The sequence below is a fragment of the Metopolophium dirhodum genome, chromosome 5, assembly GCF_019925205.1.
Source record: "Metopolophium dirhodum isolate CAU chromosome 5, ASM1992520v1, whole genome shotgun sequence".
NCBI classification, from domain to species: Eukaryota; Metazoa; Arthropoda; class Insecta; order Hemiptera; family Aphididae; genus Metopolophium; species Metopolophium dirhodum.
Window position 1 is genome coordinate 9,288,173 of NC_083564.1, and position 21,361 is coordinate 9,309,533.

General features: G+C 27.8%; 3 protein-coding genes across 8 annotated transcripts; 2 read left to right on the forward strand and 1 right to left on the reverse strand.

Moving 5' to 3' along the window:
• Positions 1-293: 293 nt before the first annotated feature.
• LOC132944173 (uncharacterized) lies at positions 294-3,805 on the forward strand. The gene is made up of 3 exons (XM_061013391.1): positions 294-415; positions 1,653-1,691; positions 2,632-3,805. The coding sequence occupies exons 1-3, from the start codon at positions 371-373 to the stop codon at positions 3,421-3,423; spliced, it is 876 nt and encodes a 291-aa protein (XP_060869374.1). The 5' UTR covers positions 294-370; the 3' UTR covers positions 3,424-3,805.
• Positions 3,806-3,929: 124 nt separating this feature from the next.
• LOC132944170 (tetratricopeptide repeat protein 21B-like) lies at positions 3,930-13,921 on the reverse strand. Of its 6 annotated transcripts, none has more exons than XM_061013388.1 (18): positions 13,431-13,921; positions 13,223-13,335; positions 10,815-11,314; positions 10,486-10,737; positions 10,198-10,416; positions 9,721-10,083; positions 9,241-9,654; positions 8,981-9,146; positions 8,662-8,909; positions 8,269-8,409; positions 7,885-8,020; positions 7,687-7,802; positions 6,020-6,259; positions 5,460-5,514; positions 5,071-5,396; positions 4,873-5,009; positions 4,526-4,803; positions 3,930-4,461 (listed from the first exon to the last, which is right to left on the reverse strand). In XM_061013388.1, the coding sequence occupies exons 3-18, from the start codon at positions 11,055-11,057 to the stop codon at positions 4,250-4,252; spliced, it is 3,546 nt and encodes a 1,181-aa protein (XP_060869371.1). In that variant the 5' UTR covers positions 11,058-11,314; positions 13,223-13,335; positions 13,431-13,921; the 3' UTR covers positions 3,930-4,249. The 6 variants fall into 6 exon arrangements, with proteins under 6 accessions (XP_060869371.1, XP_060869368.1, XP_060869369.1 ...); XM_061013385.1 differs by having other exon boundaries at positions 3,931-4,461; positions 5,071-5,514; positions 13,431-13,557; positions 13,660-13,920; XM_061013386.1 differs by having other exon boundaries at positions 3,931-4,461; positions 5,071-5,514; positions 10,815-11,085; positions 11,145-11,314; positions 13,431-13,920.
• A 99-nt stretch (positions 13,922-14,020) lies between these two features.
• LOC132944172 (multiple inositol polyphosphate phosphatase 1-like) lies at positions 14,021-19,765 on the forward strand. The gene is made up of 9 exons (XM_061013390.1): positions 14,021-14,540; positions 14,682-14,810; positions 16,524-16,693; positions 16,758-16,883; positions 17,682-17,832; positions 17,902-18,002; positions 18,874-18,983; positions 19,053-19,250; positions 19,333-19,765. The coding sequence occupies exons 1-9, from the start codon at positions 14,381-14,383 to the stop codon at positions 19,490-19,492; spliced, it is 1,305 nt and encodes a 434-aa protein (XP_060869373.1). The 5' UTR covers positions 14,021-14,380; the 3' UTR covers positions 19,493-19,765.
• Positions 19,766-21,361: the final 1,596 nt, after the last annotated feature.

Below are 21,361 nucleotides of genomic sequence, written 5' to 3' on the forward strand. Positions count from 1 at the left end.
TCTGCATGATACTAACATTTTTCGTGGGGTACCTAATAGGTAAAATTTACGAAAATTGATCCCCCCTTACAAACATGGCCAAATAACGCCACTTTAATTAGGTATGTGAAACAAATATTACACATTTTTCATTATATTTTACAATAGGTTATTTGTTGTTATTGTGTATGTGTAAGCTATAGTGTGCAATTATGTAAACTACAACAAAACAATTTAGCAGACTTCAATTACGATAAACACGTGCTCTGTTGTATAATAGCGATAACTTTATGTTTTAGACATGATATATAAAGGACACACAAAGAATAAAATAGGTAGGTAAACAATTTATTTAGGAAACATAGGTAGTTTTTAGTTTTCCTGGTTAAAAATGAAAACTTTATTCCTACTATGCACGGCTGTAACAATTTTACAGGTTTGTTATTATTTAGAATTATTTTTTTAAGATACATAATACTAGATATGTTAATAATTGTTAACTACATACAATTACATTTTTTTTTTTTTTTACTATTATTATTATTTAGGTACTAATACCTAATTTAATGACAAATTATTTTTAATTATTTATTTACAATAAGGTTTGTAATTAGGACATTTTTACTAGTTTAGTATTTCACTATTACTTTTCTGTACAATAGGTATCTATCTCATTATTTTTTTTTCACACATTTAAGAATACCGAACAATTATAAGGTCGTATCTTTTGATTCTGAGTGGAGCGATAAATTTATTAGTTTAACAATATGTTTGATTTTATTAGTTTTACACTTTCAAACGGTTTTTTGGGAGAAAATTAGATCTAGTTGTTACTAAGAGAGAGTCGCAATGGTACAATATTCTTAGTACTTTTCAGTTTTTTTGAGAAAAACAAAAAAATAATTCGGGAAAGTGGGAATTTTTAATCAAAAATAGTTTTAGTTGATTTTATTTATGTTGCAATAGTAATTCAAAAATGAATAGCAGTAATTATTTTAATTTATAACCAAATATTCTCATAGGTACACATTTTCTAGACATTAAACATTTTTTTTAATGTTTTGGTTCTTTTTTGCTATTTATGAATATTTGAATTTTTCAAATTTTAGTAGTTTATTTTAGCGCATACAAAACCTGAAAAATTAATACCTACCTACCTACAAAGTTCTAAATACGGTGGTTAGTGAAACCTAAAAATCTAAAAACTTCATAAGTATGCACAATTGGTTATAGGTACCTCGTACACATTTCAAGTTCAAATAATTTTGACGAGGTTGGACATTTTTAATTATTTTTTTATTTCGAAAATCCTATACAATATTTTTGTAATATGAGGTAGGTACTTACAATGACTTTAAGCGATGCAAATTTTCAGAGTGAAATGTTTTATGATGTTTAAATTCTGTCTCAAGTCTACTGTCGCCTGAGAATTTAAATTTATTTCCAATGATATAATATACCTAGCGTATTATTTCTTGTAATTGATGAAACAACTGACATGTGTGACTGCACAGAGTCCATAACAAGTACACCGAACTATTGTAATATATGCTTATTTCGAAAACAATAATTATTTATCTGATATTATAAATTAAAAAATATTTATAATATTATAATAATCATGCATAATATATTGTAATAAATACTAAACTAAATAAATAAATATGTTTCAGGTTTTAGATGTATCCATCACGGGAGTTACAGCAGCCGGGGTAATTATAAATTATAAAAATAAAATTGCTAAGACTGAAGACATCATTGTGTTCACTTAATAAACAATTTTAAAATGTAGGTACCAGCTATTATAGTTTATTTGGTTGAGCAATTTTATCCAATACGCCATATTAGGTATTTATTATAGTCTATAGAAGAAAGAAGAAAAATCGTGAGTTAGTGCAAACAGTTTTAAGTTGAAGGAAGGAGAACTCATAAATAAATATGTTTCACTTTGTAATTTTATTAGGACTTCAATAATTACCACCTATACAAATTGAGCAAGGATAAACATAAAGTTGGTCTTGCCGATAATAACATGATTCAACTTCATATTTTGTAGTTCATAATTCACATATCTTTATCCGGAATTTCATCACAAATATCTGAAGGAAATGTAGGTACCAATACCTGCTAAAACCAATAATCAACCTACCTATGTCTCTAAAATGCAACCACTGGCAATTTCTCTTAAATATCTATATTTGTGTTCATTAAGTAAAACCCATAAAATGTCTTTATTTTTAATTTATTTTATAAAATTAATTTTTGGTATACCTACTAACTCGAATGCTTATTAAGTGCTAGGTAACAAATAACAATATTATAATGTTATAGGTGAGTTAGTAGGTAGATACCAAAGACTATGTTATTATCGTAATGCAGATAACACATATTTTATCACAGAAATATGTGGGTGTTTTGGCGTTTTTGTACGACACGGTTTATGTTTTGCTTAGGTACTTACCTGTCTTATTTTGGTGCTTATGTCTTCCACCGCTCATTTTGAGATGCTTTCTGTTAGAAAGATATGATAATAGTATAATATAATATTTCAATGTGTAATAAATTGAGTAATATTATTGTGTTATTGTCATTAAGTAAATGAACTAGAATTAATAGGTATAATATTACCGTTATTTTTTTTTTTTAATTTAGACCCCAAATCCATTAAAAACGCCAGACGGAGCTAATAATCCAAATGCAGGGAAATTAAGGATGACGATTAGAGGATTAAAAAAACCAGATCCGACTCCAAATAATACTAAACCCGCAGATGTTCCAGTCGATAACGATCCTGGAACAAATCCGAACGACGATGATTCGGCGGAAGCTGAGCCACCAAAGACCTTCAGAGAATCGGGTAAAAGAGTTGTAAACACTTTGAAGAAGATGGCCACCAATAGGGGAGTCGGTTTCTTAAACGGTTTCACTGGATTTCTGAAAAGAACCGGCGGCGCATTCAACTTTTTTGGAAATTTTTTACGAGACCGGGCAAAGAATGTGAAGGACGTGGCTAAGGAAAATTTAGAGATGGTATCGAGTTTCAGTGACAGTACAACAAGAGGAGCTAAACATTTACTCAACAGTGGTAGAGTTATCGGTACACAGGTAGGAAAAGAAATGTATTCCTCGTTGCAAAAATCGACAAGGTTGGGTATAAATGTAACGAAATTAGGAGGAGCTGCTGCGGGCACACCGCTGTCTATTGCCGGAGACGTAGTGGACACCACCAAACGGATTGTCAAAATTCCAAGTAGAGTATCGAAAATAGTTACCGGCGTAATAAACCCGGCTTTAAATTTTGTGGGACCGGACAGCGGTGAAGAACAACCCGAAGAAGAAGAAGAAGAAGAAGAAGAAAAAAAAGAAGATCCACCCAAAGCCCCGGTTAAAACACCACCGACCCCATCAAAACTAACAGTTAAAAAACCATCAAGATCATCATAACGGTTAAGTTTATGAGTTGATACATAATAATTGTATTGATATTTGTAAAAATGATATGGATATGATATATAAAAGTACATACCGTCTAATTGGACGGCGAGCAGGTTAAAAGGGAATAGGTAACTCAAAATCGCTAACTACTTTTTAGGAGACGAAAAAAATTTCTCATTTTTATACTATTGTCGATTGCATTGACTGGAAAGACTTACATTTTTGATTTAAAATAAGAAAATTCCAAAAACCAAATATTTTGATTATAAAATCTACGTAGAACATTTTATTCTACGAGATACAGTAACAATCTAAATTTACTTATTCCCTTTTACACGCTCACTGTTCAATAATAATTTTGTAGTGTTAAAATAAATTCATAATATAATTATGTAATGACTTATAAATTATTTGAAACATAGGTAATAAACTACCTATAATACTTAACTATTCTATAACTCTCCGTCACGGCTATAAATCTATAGCCATGTTGTCTAGACTCTTGAGACTATTAAGTCTTAACAGTTCTATATTTTTAATTGGGTCAACAAAATAAATAAAATATTTTAAGTTTGTAATTAATGATTTGCATTGTGCAATATCAAGTTATCAACATGTTTTTCTGTCAATGTGTGTTTGTATAATTCGTACAAGATCAATACATGAAAATCAAATAAGAAAAGGTGACAAAAACATATAATTTATCAAAGATACAGTTATTTTGAAAATTACTACATTTCTATTATACAATTTGGTGATTTTTTTAAATTAATTTGATTTGAGTGAAAAATTAACATAGTAAAATAGATTAACTTTTAAGTTTTAACACAATTACTTATCGTGATCTTAATGATAGTCTTGCTTTGTCCATTATATCTTTTTTCAACTTAACTTGGTCTGGACTTGAAGGGTTTAAATCAAAGCATATTTCAACAGATTTTGTGAATAGTTTTAATTTATACAAATTTACAGCTAGCTTGTATCCAATTTTAAAATACTTTTGTCCACTTAATGCCCAAGCACGTTCATAATAATCCACAGCATCGTCTACATTTGAGTAAAATGTTTTGGAAATTAAATGTGCTTATAATTACAAAATATATTAATATACCATATTTCTGTTCCTTTTCTGCCACAGCACTTAAAAGTTCTAGACCTTTGATTGAGGATTTATTATAGACGAGAACTTTATTAACCAATTCCACACATATGTTGGTCTTGCCGGACTGAAAATATAATTCTGCCATAAGTAACCAACTGCGTTCCAAATACTCAGCCTCTTCAAATTGCCAGGTAGCTTTCAATGCAATTCTTTTTAAAATTGTCTTAGCTCTTTGTGCTTGTTTTTGATAAACAAAAGCCATTGCCAACCCTAACGAAGCAGAAATTCTGCAAATGCAAAAACATTTTGTGAAAACAGTTTCAGGGGATAAAATAATAAATAGCACAATGTATTACTTGCACGATTCTTGTGACAATTCATTAAAAACATTTATTGCTTTTTCTACAGATTGTTTTTCTTTGGACTCTAATAATACATAAGTGGACAACAGCGTATAATTTTTTTGTTCTTCTGGTGTATTAGGTTTCATCTCCTGGAAATAAATATGACATATTAATATTGCATAACTACTCATATTATATTTTTGTTCATACTGTTATCAACTTATTGGCCAGGTTTAAATTTAATGTCGCTTCATCTAAACAAATCTGAACCATGTTGTGCAGTGCTTGCTGTCCCCATTCAGCATCGTTTTTGGCCAAATTGAAATGCTTCATTGCATCATTGATGTTTGATGCGTACCAGTAATACAAACCACAACAGAAATGATACCCAGCTTGGGCAGTATTATTGTGTGCGACTGCCATAGATGTTTTTACTTCTTCCAAACAATCAGTTCTACGACAAACTTCTATCAGCCGAGCTAATGCTGCCCAATTGGTAGGTTGCTTTTCCAAAAGTTTATAAAAATGTTTTTTAGCTGTTACAAAATCACATCGTCTAAATGACAAATCGGCTACGATCAACAGTGCTAAATCGTTACTTGTATCTTTAAGCAGTGAAGAACATATCATTTCACATGAATTCCAATCATTCATCTGCAGATTAAAATTTAATCAAACATAATTTTTTTTAGATAAATAGATACTACTTTAGAAATAACTATGATTTCTTAGATCTATTTCTAAAATATTATAATCAATAATGTATACAAGACAGATTTTTGTATTTTGTAAGTCTATTCAAATATTTTTGATAACTTGGGTTTGAAATGCACCTGTCTTGTAATATATTACTTTACATTTTATTATATAATTATTTTAGATAAAGCTAATTAAGAGAACACCATACCCGCATGCGTTGTCTACGTCTTACAAATGAACAACATAGCAAAAACTGTTTTGCGCGGGAAAGAACCGAGAAGGCTACAATCATAACTAAGAAACGAGATTTTCACCACATAAAAAGGAGAACTTTGGCTGTGCAACATTGTTTTTATTTTTTTTAAAACAGTAAAAACTGTTTTCATGTAAGACGGAGACAACACATGCGGGTGTAGCATCCTCTTAATACATAAATGATATATTTTTAATTTAAACTTACTTGCATGTACAACTTGGCTAAACTTATCTTTAATGAACTTGCCTCATCACTGTCTACAATTACATGCACAAGTGCTTGTTTGTACAAAGAAACAGCAAGATCATTTCGATTTAACTTATGAGCAATCTCACCACTATGTCTCAATATTTTTAATCTGGTGCTCAACTCTTGGTTTTCTAAGTAAGAACACTGTTTTAACAAATCAAGTGCTTCATCTAATTTACCTTTTTTTTCCAAAGCCTGTAAATACACACAATATTATACATAATTAAAAAATATAATATGTACATTGTACATTGTACAACATCAAAAACCAGTAGGCATATAATAAAATCTCAATTAACACACTACTTGAAAAATTATAGTTCTTTGAACACTGAAATTTAATTAAAAAGATGGATTTATAATAGATACCCAATGTTTGACTTTTTCAATTTGGACACCAACTACATTCCTCAATGTTTTTAATAAATATTAGGCAATTATAAAGTAATAAAAATATAAAAATAATTATTACAGTGAGTACCGCTTAATGTGATCACATTGGTTCAGGCCATTTTGATTATATTAACCAGTTGACTCAATAAAGCATCTTTCTCCAATGTAATATTTGGTTTGGAATTTTTATTTTTAATTCCAATAAATGGTTGATTCTATAAACCAGTGATCACATTAAAGTTTTTTATTTCATAATTCATGAATAAAGAATAATTTATAAAATATTAAAACATAATTTTTCTTTATAGTTTGATGAATTGGTAAACAGTCTATAATCAACCTAACACATTGTCTGCCACTAAGAGATTTCACTGTGTTTTAAGAGGGCGGCCTACCCGCATGTGTTGTCTCCGTCTTACCTCTTACGTATGACATACAGTGTAACAGAAAAAAAAAATGATGCTATTTAAACGTTTGACAACATTTGTTAAAATTATATGATAAGTAAATAATTTAAGAAATACACTCATCTTAGCAAATTCCCAAAAATAATATTTTAAAAAATTCTAAAAAATAAACTAATTGACTTGGATAAATGTTTTTTCCATCAAAATTATTCTTATAATCAGATACAACATTTGGCTATTTTGAATTTATCCAAAAAAATTTAAATTATGATTTAAATTTTTTAAATTTTTTTATACATGTAACGCAAGTGAGTATAAATACTATACATTATATGTATATATAAAAAAAACATTTTAATATTGATTAGATCATAGTTATTTATAAGTTGTTTCATCTGTCGGGTCTTCCTGTTACACTCTGTATGCAATTTTTATTCACCAGTTTCAATAGTGTGCTGTTAGTTTCTATATTTGAGTGAATTGACCTATTATCAAACTTTTAGGTAAGAACATTATCTGTGTTCTTGGTTAGGTATTCTACAATATTTTACCTTTTAAGTGTGTTTTGAGTATGTAAAATATTAATATTTGAAAATTCTCACAATTCACTTAAAAATTAAAATATCAGAAAATACCTATGCGAGAATACAGAAAACGTTCTTACCTAAAAGTTTGATAATAGGTCAATTCACTCTTATATCAAAACTAACAGCATATTATTGAAACTAGTGAACAAAAATTGTCAATGTTGTACGTATGTAGAAGGAGACAACACAAGCGGGTACAACATCATCTTAATAATAATAGTTAAAAAAAACATACATTTGCCATGGGAATAACTTTAACTTCTAATGGGAGCGGATTTAAAACTTTAATTGCCATATCACACTGATTCAATTTGATCAAAAGATTTGCCATCTCCAATGCACCATCATTACCTATGAAAACCAAAACATAAATATTTTGAATGCATACTTAAATAAGTTAATTCAATTTATAATATCTTTGAGTTTAAAGTACCTGATTTATTGTAGTATTTGATGGCTTCATCATATTGATGTGCTGCAACTAATACTTGGGCAACTTTTAAGAACATTGATGGTTCATTCTTTAAACTCAATGCATTCTTGATTACTCTAATAGCCTCATCGGGTTCCTATTATAGTAATTTTTATTTTTATAATTAAAACAAACGAAACAATAGGATAAATATTAATACGACACTACATCTGCATGCATTGTCTCCATCTTACAAACGTATAACATAGCAAAATGTATATTCTAAATAATCTTTTTAACTCTGTTATATTTAATATCAGAAGGAATTACATAACACATAAGACAACAAATTCAGGTAATCCCCAATCATAAATAAAATATAGTAAAAATTATCTTTATAATTACCTGGATTTTTAAATATGCATTTGCTAGTTCAATCATATTATCAACAGTAGGAAATGAATCAACTAAATTTTTAAAGCATTCGGCATACTCAAATGGATCTTGATTTGTCTTCATAACAATATCGGCTTTCATTTTTTGGGCCTAATATTTAAATAATTTAATTAAAGAAAGGCTTACTTAAATAAAATGTACTATAAGTAAACGGACTAGGCTTTTTGGATATAAATACAAGGGAACACACAATTTGGTACATAATACATACTGTATAGTATAGTATATTACCAAATATATAGAGATAAATTGTATATACTGATACTATACAGCGCCATTTATAACTACAATTAATCTAGTTTCATTAATATAATATACTTGAATATAAATTTAAAAACATACTTTGATAAAGACTTCTTGATCAGATTTTATAGAATTTAATATTTTTAAAGCACTTTTAGTATCATTTTTGTAAATGAAAATTTTTGCTTCAGATATTTTAATTTCTCCTTCATAATTTGTATCTTTTAAATATTCATATGCATTATTCACAATTTTTATTGCTTTATCGATTTTGTTTTCAATACAATAGCATTCACTTAGTGTAATAAACAAAGAAGCTAAATTGTTGTGTCCAAGTTCATGTCCATCTAAAATATAAAACAATTTACTGTTGATTTTATTTATCATCTTAGTTCTTGGGCCCAATAAAATATATTACTCGACAAGTTATTCAAAGAATTTTCTAAAGCTTGAATGCAATCATTATTCCTTTCAAAATGTTTATGAACAAGTCCATTTAATAGATTATATAAAGGCCACTTGCTAATCGATAAGTTATAGCTAAGACCTAAATCTAAGCTTTTAGAAGCATTTGCAAAATGACCCTTAGAAAAATAATATAATTTAACAATTAATTTTTGAATACACACACACACACAAATATAATAGTAATAAAAATAACCAAAAATAACAATTTACCTGCTTTATCAAGAGATTAGCAATCATAAGATGTGCTTCTGAATTTGTAGGATCTAGTTCTAATACTTTTTCTAGTGACTTATGAGCTTTTTTTATGTTTTGAATATTTCCAAGCATTAACCAACAATTGATAAGTCCAGGGCAAACATTTAAAATCTTTTCTAAGGTAATTTCTTTATAAATACGATCAGACAAGTGTTTCAAAAAAGTCATTATCATATTTGGATTAAGTTTTATCAAGTATTCTGGGCCAAATGACAAGTGAGTGATAGAATCAAATTGCTTCTCAACTGCTAATTTTATTAAAGTTGATTTCACTTCATTATTTTCTGCAAAATATGCATTTATGAAAATAAGTTCACTTGATTTTAATTCTCCTCTAATTTCGTTTAACAATTCAATTTGTTTTTCAACCTAAAAATAACATAAATTATTTGTTTTAACTATGATAAACTGTTATACAACATAGAAAACATTTACTTGAACATTTATGTCGTTCATTTCAATCTGACATAAAATTATCCCTTCTATTGCTTTAGGAATAGGTTCTGCATTAGATAAATCACTATATAGTTGTATTGCTTCCTTATATTGTCCAGATAAATATATTTGATATGCAAGTTCTAGCTTATTATTGACACTTGGTTCCAAATCAATAGTAATTTGCATAGCACGAATACACTCGTTGATAATGGTTTTATGTTGACCACAAGTTCGAGATAAAGCTGAAGACCACTGGACAAATAAATTTGGGCTTGGTTCTGATTTTTCAATAGTTTTGAAAAACTCGTTAGGTATTTCTTCATATTTCCCAGAAACAGCTATGTTATATAAAATTTTCGCCTAAAAATAATTAAAAGTAGTTATATTAACTATATAAGTATCATTACAAATAAAATAATAGGTATAAAGTTGTATTATATTGTTGCTAAAGTGTGTTAAAATATTTTAACTAACCATTATAGCTAATGGACAGTCTGAATTTATGCCTAATATACGATCAGCAGTTTCAACAACATCAGACCATTTTGGTACACTCATGTAAAGATTTAACTTCTCAATAAAAGATGGTAGAAAGTCAGGTAGTTTAACAATGAGTTGATTTAACATCTGAATAGCTTCAGTAATTTCTAAAGTTGCAGCTTCACCAAGATACGCTCCAATCGAATCATTGTTCTAAAATATTTAAATATTTATATTGATAAATAAATATTAAATATAACTTGCATTTAAAAAACAACTCACCTGTGATTGAACAGCTTTAAAGCAGTTTCTAGCGCTTTTAAGATTGTTGCCTTTAAGTTCCAACCAACCTTTAATTAAATATCCATCAACTGAACTTGGAAACTTGGCTAAAAGCTGGGCAACATAAGTTTTGGATTTTTCTAGACAATCACAGAGCATCATCACATTTGCAGCATGAAACAGTATAGCTTCTGAAGGACTGTATTCTATGACAGTAAGTTCTAAAATATTTATTGTGTTGGTATCAGGATCCTGTAGTATCAAAAAATATGTAACAAAACTAATATAGTTAGTAATTTAAATATAAAGTAATTTAAAAAAATAAATACTTCAAATTGTTTATGGGCATAGATCATAACCAGCGTAGAAGCTAATCCAATATCAACACTTTTGACTAAGGCATCAAGTATGGTCAGTCCTTTTGACAGTTTATTTTGAAGCACAAATGATAGACCATAGTAAAGTTGATAAACTGAACTATTTAGATTAATTTGTATAGCTTTGGATCCAGATAGTTGTGCACTATAGTAATATTTTGTTCTAAGGTAATACTGTATGAGTTCAAAATCCATTTTAGTTTATTTTGGACACATTGGATACCTGTTTTAGTATACAAACTACCAAATAAACAATACTTGATACATCTACGACTATAGTACTTTAATTATAATGGAATATATTAATATTTTTAAAATGTTAGTTTGTCAATTTTAGGTAACTTCTTAATGATATTCATTTTTCCATTTGGATATAGTTTCAGACTTTTTATCAAGAAAGGACAGTATATAGCAGTTTGTATATTATGTTTGATCAAGTAATCAATAACTTCCTAAAAAAAAAAAATAAAGAGCATTAGAAAAATAAGTTTTGGACACGGTTGTCGGTTATTATTATTTGGCAGTAAGTACATCATAACAATATTTAATACCTAAAAATATTATATTTAGTTTTAATCAAACTAACACCTAGTATCCAGTGTATAAAATGTTTTATTTATTAATATAAAAATGATTGTATGCACTTTATTTTGTCTATAATATTTTTACTATAGGTACATTAAGTACAGTATCAGTATAACTTTGATGTTTCTTTTTTAAAACCTGGCATTGTAACAAAACCATTTAAAGGTTGAAAAATAAAATATTTGTAATATTTTTCTTTTTAACTATTATATCATTACTACATGGTCAGCACTGTAGGCGGAAAAAAGCCCAGAAATATAAATATAAATGTGAACATATGTATACTCTACTCCTAATTAGTAATTACCATGTACCTATAACAAAATATAATTACTAATTAGGAGTAGAGTATACACGTGTTCATATTTATATTTATATTTCTGTGATTTTTTTCCGTGGGCTTTTTTTCCGCGATTTGGCCAGCATAAAACCCCTTTTTATCAGGAGACAAAACAGTGTGCTAAAATAAAAGGACAAAATCGAAAAATACCAATACATGAAGATAGAATTGTAAATACGAGGCTTAAGTCTCAAAAACCGTTCTTCCTAAGAGCTCGGATCATCACCGAGGCGAGGGAAAAAACCCCAGATGCGTGGCTGGCTAAATGGCAGAGAGAGAGACCCGGAGGCATCCAAGTAGATAATGTGCACACTCAAGTTTTAAGCACAGACTTCTCTAGGAAAATCTGGGTTAGACTCAACAAAATATGCACAAGACAATGTAGATACAATAAATGTATGCATAAATGGAAGTTCAGAGAGAGTCCAGAATGCGACTGTGGTGCAAGCAGTCAATGTAACATCTAATTCTGGATCGCCAATTAAGAAGATACGATGGTGATCTGGAGAACTTCATCAAAGTGAACGCCAAAGGAAGTGGCCTGGTTAGATTCTTTGGATGTAGTTATCTAAACTAATTTAATTTAACTTAATTTAATGTGATACTTATTGATATTTGTTCTGTTTTGCTTTGCTTATAATATATCTTAAAATGTTTATCTATATTAGTTATAATAATAATAACAATAATTAAATTTAACCTGTAATCTAATAAGAAAATATTTTAGTGCCACCACCCATTGTAAAGTCATGCGAATAAATAAATAAATTACTACATTGGTACTACATATTATTATACACAATTCCTTTTTAACTTTTCTCCTAAACTTAACCCATTGCACAAGTCAAATTAACTATACATTTATAATCTGTTAATCCAGTGACATAGCCAGGAAGGGGTTAAAAGTACTGCCTACCCCCAAAATTACAGGAAAATTAAAAAATGTTTTCAGTGTCTTGTGAACGTATTACATAAGATGTAACTATGAATTAAAATTGTAATTTGTAAGGTTGCTGCAAGTCTAAAATGTTGTATATTTACGGGCAATGAAACCAGAGTACCAAACTTATGAAGGATCCTAGTTAAGCTTCTACTATATAACATATTGTCATCCCCCTCCAGAAAAATCCAGGACACACCACTGTGTTAAGCCTATTTACAGTTATTATGTTCAGTCTGTCCTCTATAATCAATATCCTCGTCTATATCAATGTAAAACAAATAAGAAGTAACAACAATTTACTAAGGTTAAAATTATTATGTGCCATAACCTAATCTGCCTATGCTTCCAATATATTATTTTCCAATAAATCAGATATATCCATGGTAATATGATATAATACATACTTAATACTTATAGTCTAAAGTTATTACTTTCAGTTTTACCAGAAAAAAATAATAAACCAGATGCCAACAATACATTGTGTATACATACTTGAAAAATTAAAAATCCAAGTTGATGACCTCTATGTTCTAAAGGTACTTCAGTATGATATAAAACAAATAAACCATCAATTATTTTGTATTGGATTTTTATAACAAAATTTCCTGTAAAATGGAAAATATACATAGGTATATAGGTATTGGAAAATGCAGGCTTAACTATGTAATACTATGTTTAAGACAAACATTAATCACGTTACCTTTGGCATGCACAATTTCGTGCTTGAAAGTCGTATTTTTTACATCATGTAAAAGTTTACTTTTCATAGCATATTGAGAACTTTTGAAAACAAAGCGATTCATGATAATAAGTGCATGTTTTCAAGTCTAGGTGCAAAATGCAAATAAATTTGTGAAATGTTGATGTGTGGCCCATCAATCTTTTACTAGGTAACAATTAATGATTGTCAAGTTAATTAACATACGTACGTGATAAAATGGCATAGACCTATAAAGACCTTCTTTTATAGATCTATGTAAAAAGGGAATAACCCTGGGGCAAAACTAGTCTTTGGTTTTTAATTATTGAATCAAACCCTAAAAAATAAAAATATAAATTATTTTAAAAGTAGTAACTAATAATTATTATCCAAAACCGAAGTCAGCTTTATACTTTTAAAGTCGTATTTTAATACTTTTAAAGTATTTAAAAATCACAGTACACACAACATAATCTAAAGCCGTGATCGCGATCACGAAGGTCGTTGTTATCACATCTTATCATCAATATTTATTATTATTTATTTTTTTTTTACATATAAAATATAAATATTACATGATTACACGATTTAAGATATTATTTAAGATAGTGGTAAACTAGTAAATACTAAATAGTAAATAATATGTTATATTATGACATTATGTAGCAGTTGTAGTAGAGCGGTCTTCTTCTGTAACTTTTTCATTTGACTCCTATAATAAGTATAACAGTATACTATAAAAAATATAAAAATCTTACATTTAGTTACAGCGTATAGAGTACATCAATAAAAAGTGTAGGTGATCTATCTTTCAAAATATATTTTACATAATATAATATTGGTTTTGTATATGCTATATATATATATATATAGTTGTATATGGTTATACTATAATTGTTTTATCCATTATTTACTCTTAAGACTAGACACCTGTGGATATTGTTCACATAATGTTAGTTCTAGTCACAGCAATATTGTGCAGTTGTATTGGCCATATACATAGTGAAGATCAGTGTAATGGTTTGTACAGTGATTATTCTCATCATTTATCATCAAAAACTCCGTATAGATATGTAGCCAACCATAATACAGAACCGGTCAACTTCGAAGGTGAGTATTTTACTTGTGCAATAATTATATCTAATATATAAGCATTTTATTGCAGTTTGTCATGCAACAAACATATCATATATTTAATGCAAGTGTTATGTTTCTCTATGTTTTGTTTAATTTTATTTTTACTACTTTTAGGTTGTAAGGCATGGAAAATTTGGCTTGTTCAAAGACATGGTACAAGGACACCTGGCAAAGAATTAGATCAGTTTGTCAAAAACAGATTACCAGAAATTCAAAAAGACATTGTAAACAATTTGATTGAGTGTAGGTATATAATTATAATAATATATTTAGTACCGAGGTAGGAGTGCTTTGATTTCAACATATATTATCTTATCTTTTAGCAAATTGGATCAAGATGGTACTTTAGAAAGGTCATTTTTTGATTTTTTCAATAGTTTTTTAACGCCACGGAAAAATCCACCAAAATACCCTATTGCTAAGCTTATTACGGCTCTATATATATATATATCACAATAGAAACTATAAAATTTTAAAATAAACGCTAAAAACGGGATTTTATCAATATCGCGTATCGTTATTTTCCGTAATTTTGAAAAAGTTCATCAAGGATTTAAAAAAAAACAAGGTTCCATGTAAATAGGTAAATAAATTACTTTATTCTCAATAATATTATCAATTATATATCATAGGCTGAGTGACCGTCTTCGCTCAGAATCGTTTTTCTTATACAATGATATCATATTATTGAATTCAAATTTAACACCATCCGTTACAGTAACCCACTTATAACCAGTGCTCGAATTGGAGGGGTGTGCAGGGGGACAGAGCTCCCCTACTATTTTTTTTTACTTGGACGGGGGGACGGTACAAACTCATGTCCGAGATTATTTTTATTAAAATGTAGATTTCAATTGATGTAAATTATATAACAAGTTTTACTATTGTTCATAACAAAATTATTTTTTATATTAGTTTATTAATTAATTATATCTAATATCACCCTGTGTTGTGTCTATATAGTCAGTAGTTCACAGATCATAGATCATATACAACAGTCAACAATACAAGTATATTATCTAAGGCACATATACTGATGTGTGCTAGTATACCATCTTAAATTGTGTTCCGAATGAAATGTTATCAGTTATGGTTATCATTAATCAATGTTTAACCCCCACGGGTCTGTGTTGAGTAATTGTGCCCTTGGAACGCAGTTTTTAAATCGTTGGATTGAGCTCCTCTACTTAATTTTTCCCAATATGAGTACTGTTTATAACCCTCTGTACAGCAGAGCAACACCCACCTTTTTTATATTTTGATTTATTAGCAAGTTACGAGTTACAATTTTAAAATGGTCATAACTTGCTTCAAAATTAAAATATCCAAAAAAAACCTACGCTACACCCTTAAGAATATTCTTATCATTAAATTTAAAATCAATTCACTTGAATATTAAAAATAACAGAGTAAAATGAATTTTTCTTAACATAAAATATAATATGTTATGTGTTAGTAAGACAGAATTGACATATGTGAGTACAATGTCGTCTTAATATAGGTAACTCTTTACTATCAATATTTTATACTTGCATTTTCATTAATTTATCAAAACGTAGTCCAAACTTAAGTGCTTATGATGAAATAACCATTTTTATTTTTATGTTTATCTTTATTCAGAATCTACAAATTAGTGCAACATGATTGAATACATACTTTATTTTTCCTGTGTAAACTGTGTTTCTATAATATGTCATAAAAGTCAAAGTATAATGTACTAAACATACTAATGTCTACATAATTTATGAATTAATCTTTATTCTTTGGTTACATAACATAATGCATGTATCTATAAGTATATATTTAAACTAAAAGATTAGATTATTCTATAGTTTGTACATAGCATAGCCTTAATATAAAATGACTTGACTTGATAAATGATGATCATGGAGTTTAGTATAAATGTAAGTAATATGTATATTGTATATAGTACACTTGAATTGTGATTTTATTCAGGCAAATTATGCAATGAAGATGAAATAAAATTATGGACGTCTCATGAAGAAATAGATGATCAAAAACGATTAACCAGAGAAGGAGAAGACGAACTTTTAGCGCTTGCTGAACGTATGCAACTTAGATTTCCTAATTTATTAAATCAACCATATGAAAGTACAAACTTTTTGGTAAAGTATTGCTATTATATGACTATTTTTTATTTTAGAACTTTAAATTAACTTTTTAGTATAGTTTAGATTTACTGATACTCAAAGGACTAGAGTAAGTGCTAAACAATTTGCAACAGGATTGTTTGGACGAAATGACGTTAAGAAAGTATTATTTGATGAACCATTAGCTAAAGATCCATTATTAAGGGTAAGTAAATTATAAAATTATTTTCTACATCCTTTTAAACTTAAAATATAATATAATGTATTATCTAATAGGTATTTTAATTGATATTGAAATTCATTAATATTTAGAGATACAATCGATAATTACTATTTTTATAATATTAACTCATATTTTATCATTAGAATATTATGAATTTATCATTTTTAAATAATCTTAATCTTAATTAAGTATTATTATTTTCATATTTATATTGTTTAAAAACAATTTGTTCGACTATTGAACATTAGGTACGTAACAATTATATTGGGGTAAAAAAATTGAATTACCCAATGTGTGTGACGATTTAATAAGAAAAGCTACTTAAAAATATTGAATCAATTTAAACTATTACGGTCATTCTTTGCTCAGAATTGTTTTTCAAATTAAAATATTTATTATCATTGTATCTTTATTTTAAATCATAAGTTAAGATACCTATATAAATTATGAAATATAATATTGTATTTAATAATATTAACTATAACAGCAATCAAAATACCTCGTCAAAATGTGTAGTTATAACTTAAGGTAACCTAACCAGGTATCTAAGGTATATTTGAGTTTAATGTATGAATCATAACATAATAACATACCAACTAAAGTGCCCAACCAATTTCTTATTTAAATATGCCTTAAGTTATAACTAGATATTTTGACTATTTTTTTTGATTGCTGTTATAGTTAATATTATTTTATACAATATTATATTATTATTGTGTTAGTAAAAATTTATTTTTTTAAAAATAAACACTAAAAATATATCTATTTAATTATTTTTAGTTCTATAAAGTTTGCCAAAAATGGAGAAAAGACGTTAAAAAATCCTCTTCGGCATCAGCTGAATACCAACAACTTGTTGAATCTCAATTAACTAATGTTACATTAAAAAGTTTATCTTCAAGACTTGGACTTGGTTACACGTTAACATTTAGTTAGTATATTATATACTCATTAGTTCCATAGTTTATGGAAATAAAATAAACGTAATTATTTATTTAAGAGGATGCCAAGAATATATATACTTACTGTGCTTTTGAAACTGCTTGGGAGAAAAATAAAGTTTCACCATGGTGTTCAATTTTTAATAAATCTGATTTTATGGTAACTAATTTTAAATATATAAATTTAATTAGTTTTTGTTTCAATAGTATACACTAGGGGTGTTCAACCTGAGGCCTACATTTGGCCCGCGGTACATTTTAATGTGGCCCTCATGTAAATTGCTAATTTATATTATGAGAAAATAATGAACTAAAACATATTAAACCTTGAATTAATATGTAGTGAAACTTCCATTTAACGAAATTTTAAATTTTAAATGAAGTTGATAAAGGAGTTAAAAAAAAAGATGTTGCCGAAAAATATGGTATTCCGACAAGTTCGCTTTTGACCATATTTAAAAATCGCAAAAACATAGTTTTTAATATTTGTTAATAATTCTTTTAAAAAATGAATATACCAAGAGTGAGAATTGGTTAAACATTTCAGACAAACACCTTGAAAGTTGCTTAAGGATTGCCACAACTTCGATCCGGATATTGATTCACTACTTTTACAGAAAAGCAATTTCTAATTTCACATCAGTTTTATTATTATTTAAAAATGTTTTTCGTCTTTTAATTGTGAATAAAATAAATATATTTCTTTCTCTTGTTATTATAAATAAAATGTAATATTGTAAAAACATATGTTGCCAATGACAACTTCTACACGCTCAATATGGCCTAGCATTCCCAAAAGGTTGGACACTCCTATTTAGTATAGGTACTGAATGATTATTTTAACAGTAAATGGTAATCAAATAATGAAAAGTATTAGCTTTTTAGAACATCTAAGATACACCTAACTTTAAATTATAAACTATAAATTATAATTAAACTTACTTTAACCTAACTAATAAGTTAATACTTTTCAAAATATATATTATTTTCTGTTAAAAGATTATCCATGTAATGATAGTTGTAATTTTTAGCTTTTCGAGTATAGTGAAGATTTGAAGCATTATTTGATAGATGGTTATGCTTATGAGTTATCATACAAACAAGCTTGTGTCTTATTAAAAAATGCAATTGAATATTTTGAGTAAGCAATTTTTACAGCTAGTAATAATTAAAATATGTGTACTCTAATTCATTTAATTTGTATTTATAGTGATCAAGATCTAAATAGCAAAAATGGTATTTTCTATTTCACCCATTCAGGAACAATTTTGAAAATGCTCGGATTGTTAGGTCTTTATAAAGACGAACATAAGTTAAAACATGACAACTATTTTGAAATGGAGAATCGGCTGTGGAGAACTTCGAAAATTGATCCTTTTGGTTCAAACATTGCATTTGTTTTATATAAGTACTGGATTTATTCATTTATTGAATTTATAATTAGTGAACATATTATGTTTAATATACCACTGTATTTTTGTTATTTTTAGGTGTAATAATAATGATACTAAGATACTAACATTACACCAAGAACGAATTGTCCATATTAATGGTTGCAAAGATAACCTTTGCTCATATGAACAATTTAAACAACTGTTTGCTACGGAACTTCAAAACTGTAATTTTGAGGAAATGTGTAATATTGACTAGATTGTTTAATATTTAAGCATACATAAAATTATTTTATATATGTAAAAATTATTTTTTTTAGTTGCCATAGGTTATTTTTATATTATTAACTATATCACAACAAAATAATACTACCAATTATTTTGTTGGGATACAAAGATTTGAAGAAAAATGTTTACAATTTTATTTTTGTATTTATTTTCTGAATTATTATATTATATTATTGTATTCTGTTTTAATTAAAATTTAAATGTAATGAAAATATATCATAATTATTTTAAATTACAATACAAATTATTTCTCAGTAATAGCATACCTTTAACAACAAATCCACAATGCTGAGTCAAAATTTTATATTTTAAATGCTTAAGAAATGTGTTATAAAAAGTGGTATGAAAAGTTGTGTCTAAAGTATGTACTGAGTATACTCAAGTCAATAATGGAGTTTTATTAGATAGGTAGACCGTAGACGACTAGGTTTGGTGCTCCTCAGCGTAGTTATACATTGCTTTATGCCTTTATCTATTGTACTCTTTTGAACGGTGATTCTGTAATCTGGTGTATGTTGTTAGGGGCGTACACAGATATTTTCAATGATAAGGATTACATTAAAAATATTATAAAAATATTTTTCAAATTGTTTTAATTTTTAAATTTCTATACCTTATAGAAATTAAATTACCAATGGGTTGATCACCCAGGGGGCCTATCGATTCCGCCAATGTAGCATCGATTCCGCCAGTATCGACTCCACCAGTTCAGGTAGTCTAAAAACAACCTATCGATTCCGCCACCTACCAATTTTTACCTCAACCTGGCAACTGCTGCTGTCAACCTATTTCTATTATAAAAATAATAATATATCTAAAAAATAATTCGATAATTCATTTAAATATTAAGAATAAATTAATAATCAGTATAATAATTAATACAATACAATATATTATATAAAAAATAATACAATACAGTTAAATAAATAAAATGTTATGATAATAATAATATAGGTATCTACAAAATAATTCAATAATTCATTTAAATATAAATTAATTTAGTCAAATATAGTTTTAAGTTACACTTTTTATTAACACATTTCCACTTATACGCACATAAATATTTCACAAAGTTTGTTTTAAAAAATTTTTCATTTTGATAAATAACTAAGTTATTTTCCCGTTCACCAGCTACGATTTCGAAATTCATTATTATGAAGTATAATGACACGAGGATAAATCGAGACTAACCAGATTAGTGTTGGACAATACTATTAGAGTCGTTTTTCGCATCATTACGCGTATACAAGTCATCAATTAGCGATAACATTTTTATACAGGTATTTCATATAATATTTATAATATAGCTAAATAAATTAAATTAAACTAAAATTTTTGTTCGGGAAGATTATTTTTTCTCTGGCGGAATCGATAGGTTGTTTTTAGACTACCTGCATTGGCGGAATCGATGTTGGCGGAATCGATAAACCTTATCCCCAAGTATAAAAAGGTCTGGCGGAATCGATGAAACCCCGATCACCCAAATATCGTTTCAATGTTACTCAATGCTAATGGGTAGGTAGTTATTACATGGTATCACAATTACACAGGTAATGTAAAATAAAGACCTGACAGTGTGTCTTACTGTCTTCCTAGTTTGGTTATAAATGTTATAATAATGTCCAATGTATAACCTGCAGAGAAGCTCTAACCGTCAAACACGGTTACAAAATGTCATATAGTATCATATAATGTAATATTAATATTGTAAGCAGCGTAAGCCAATAACCTTAGTTGTTAAGCCTTTAAAGAAATAAAAAAAAAAAATGCAGAACCGTTTGTTGCAGTCAATTCAGATAGATACATAATAGTAGGTACCTGGTACCTATAAAACTACAAC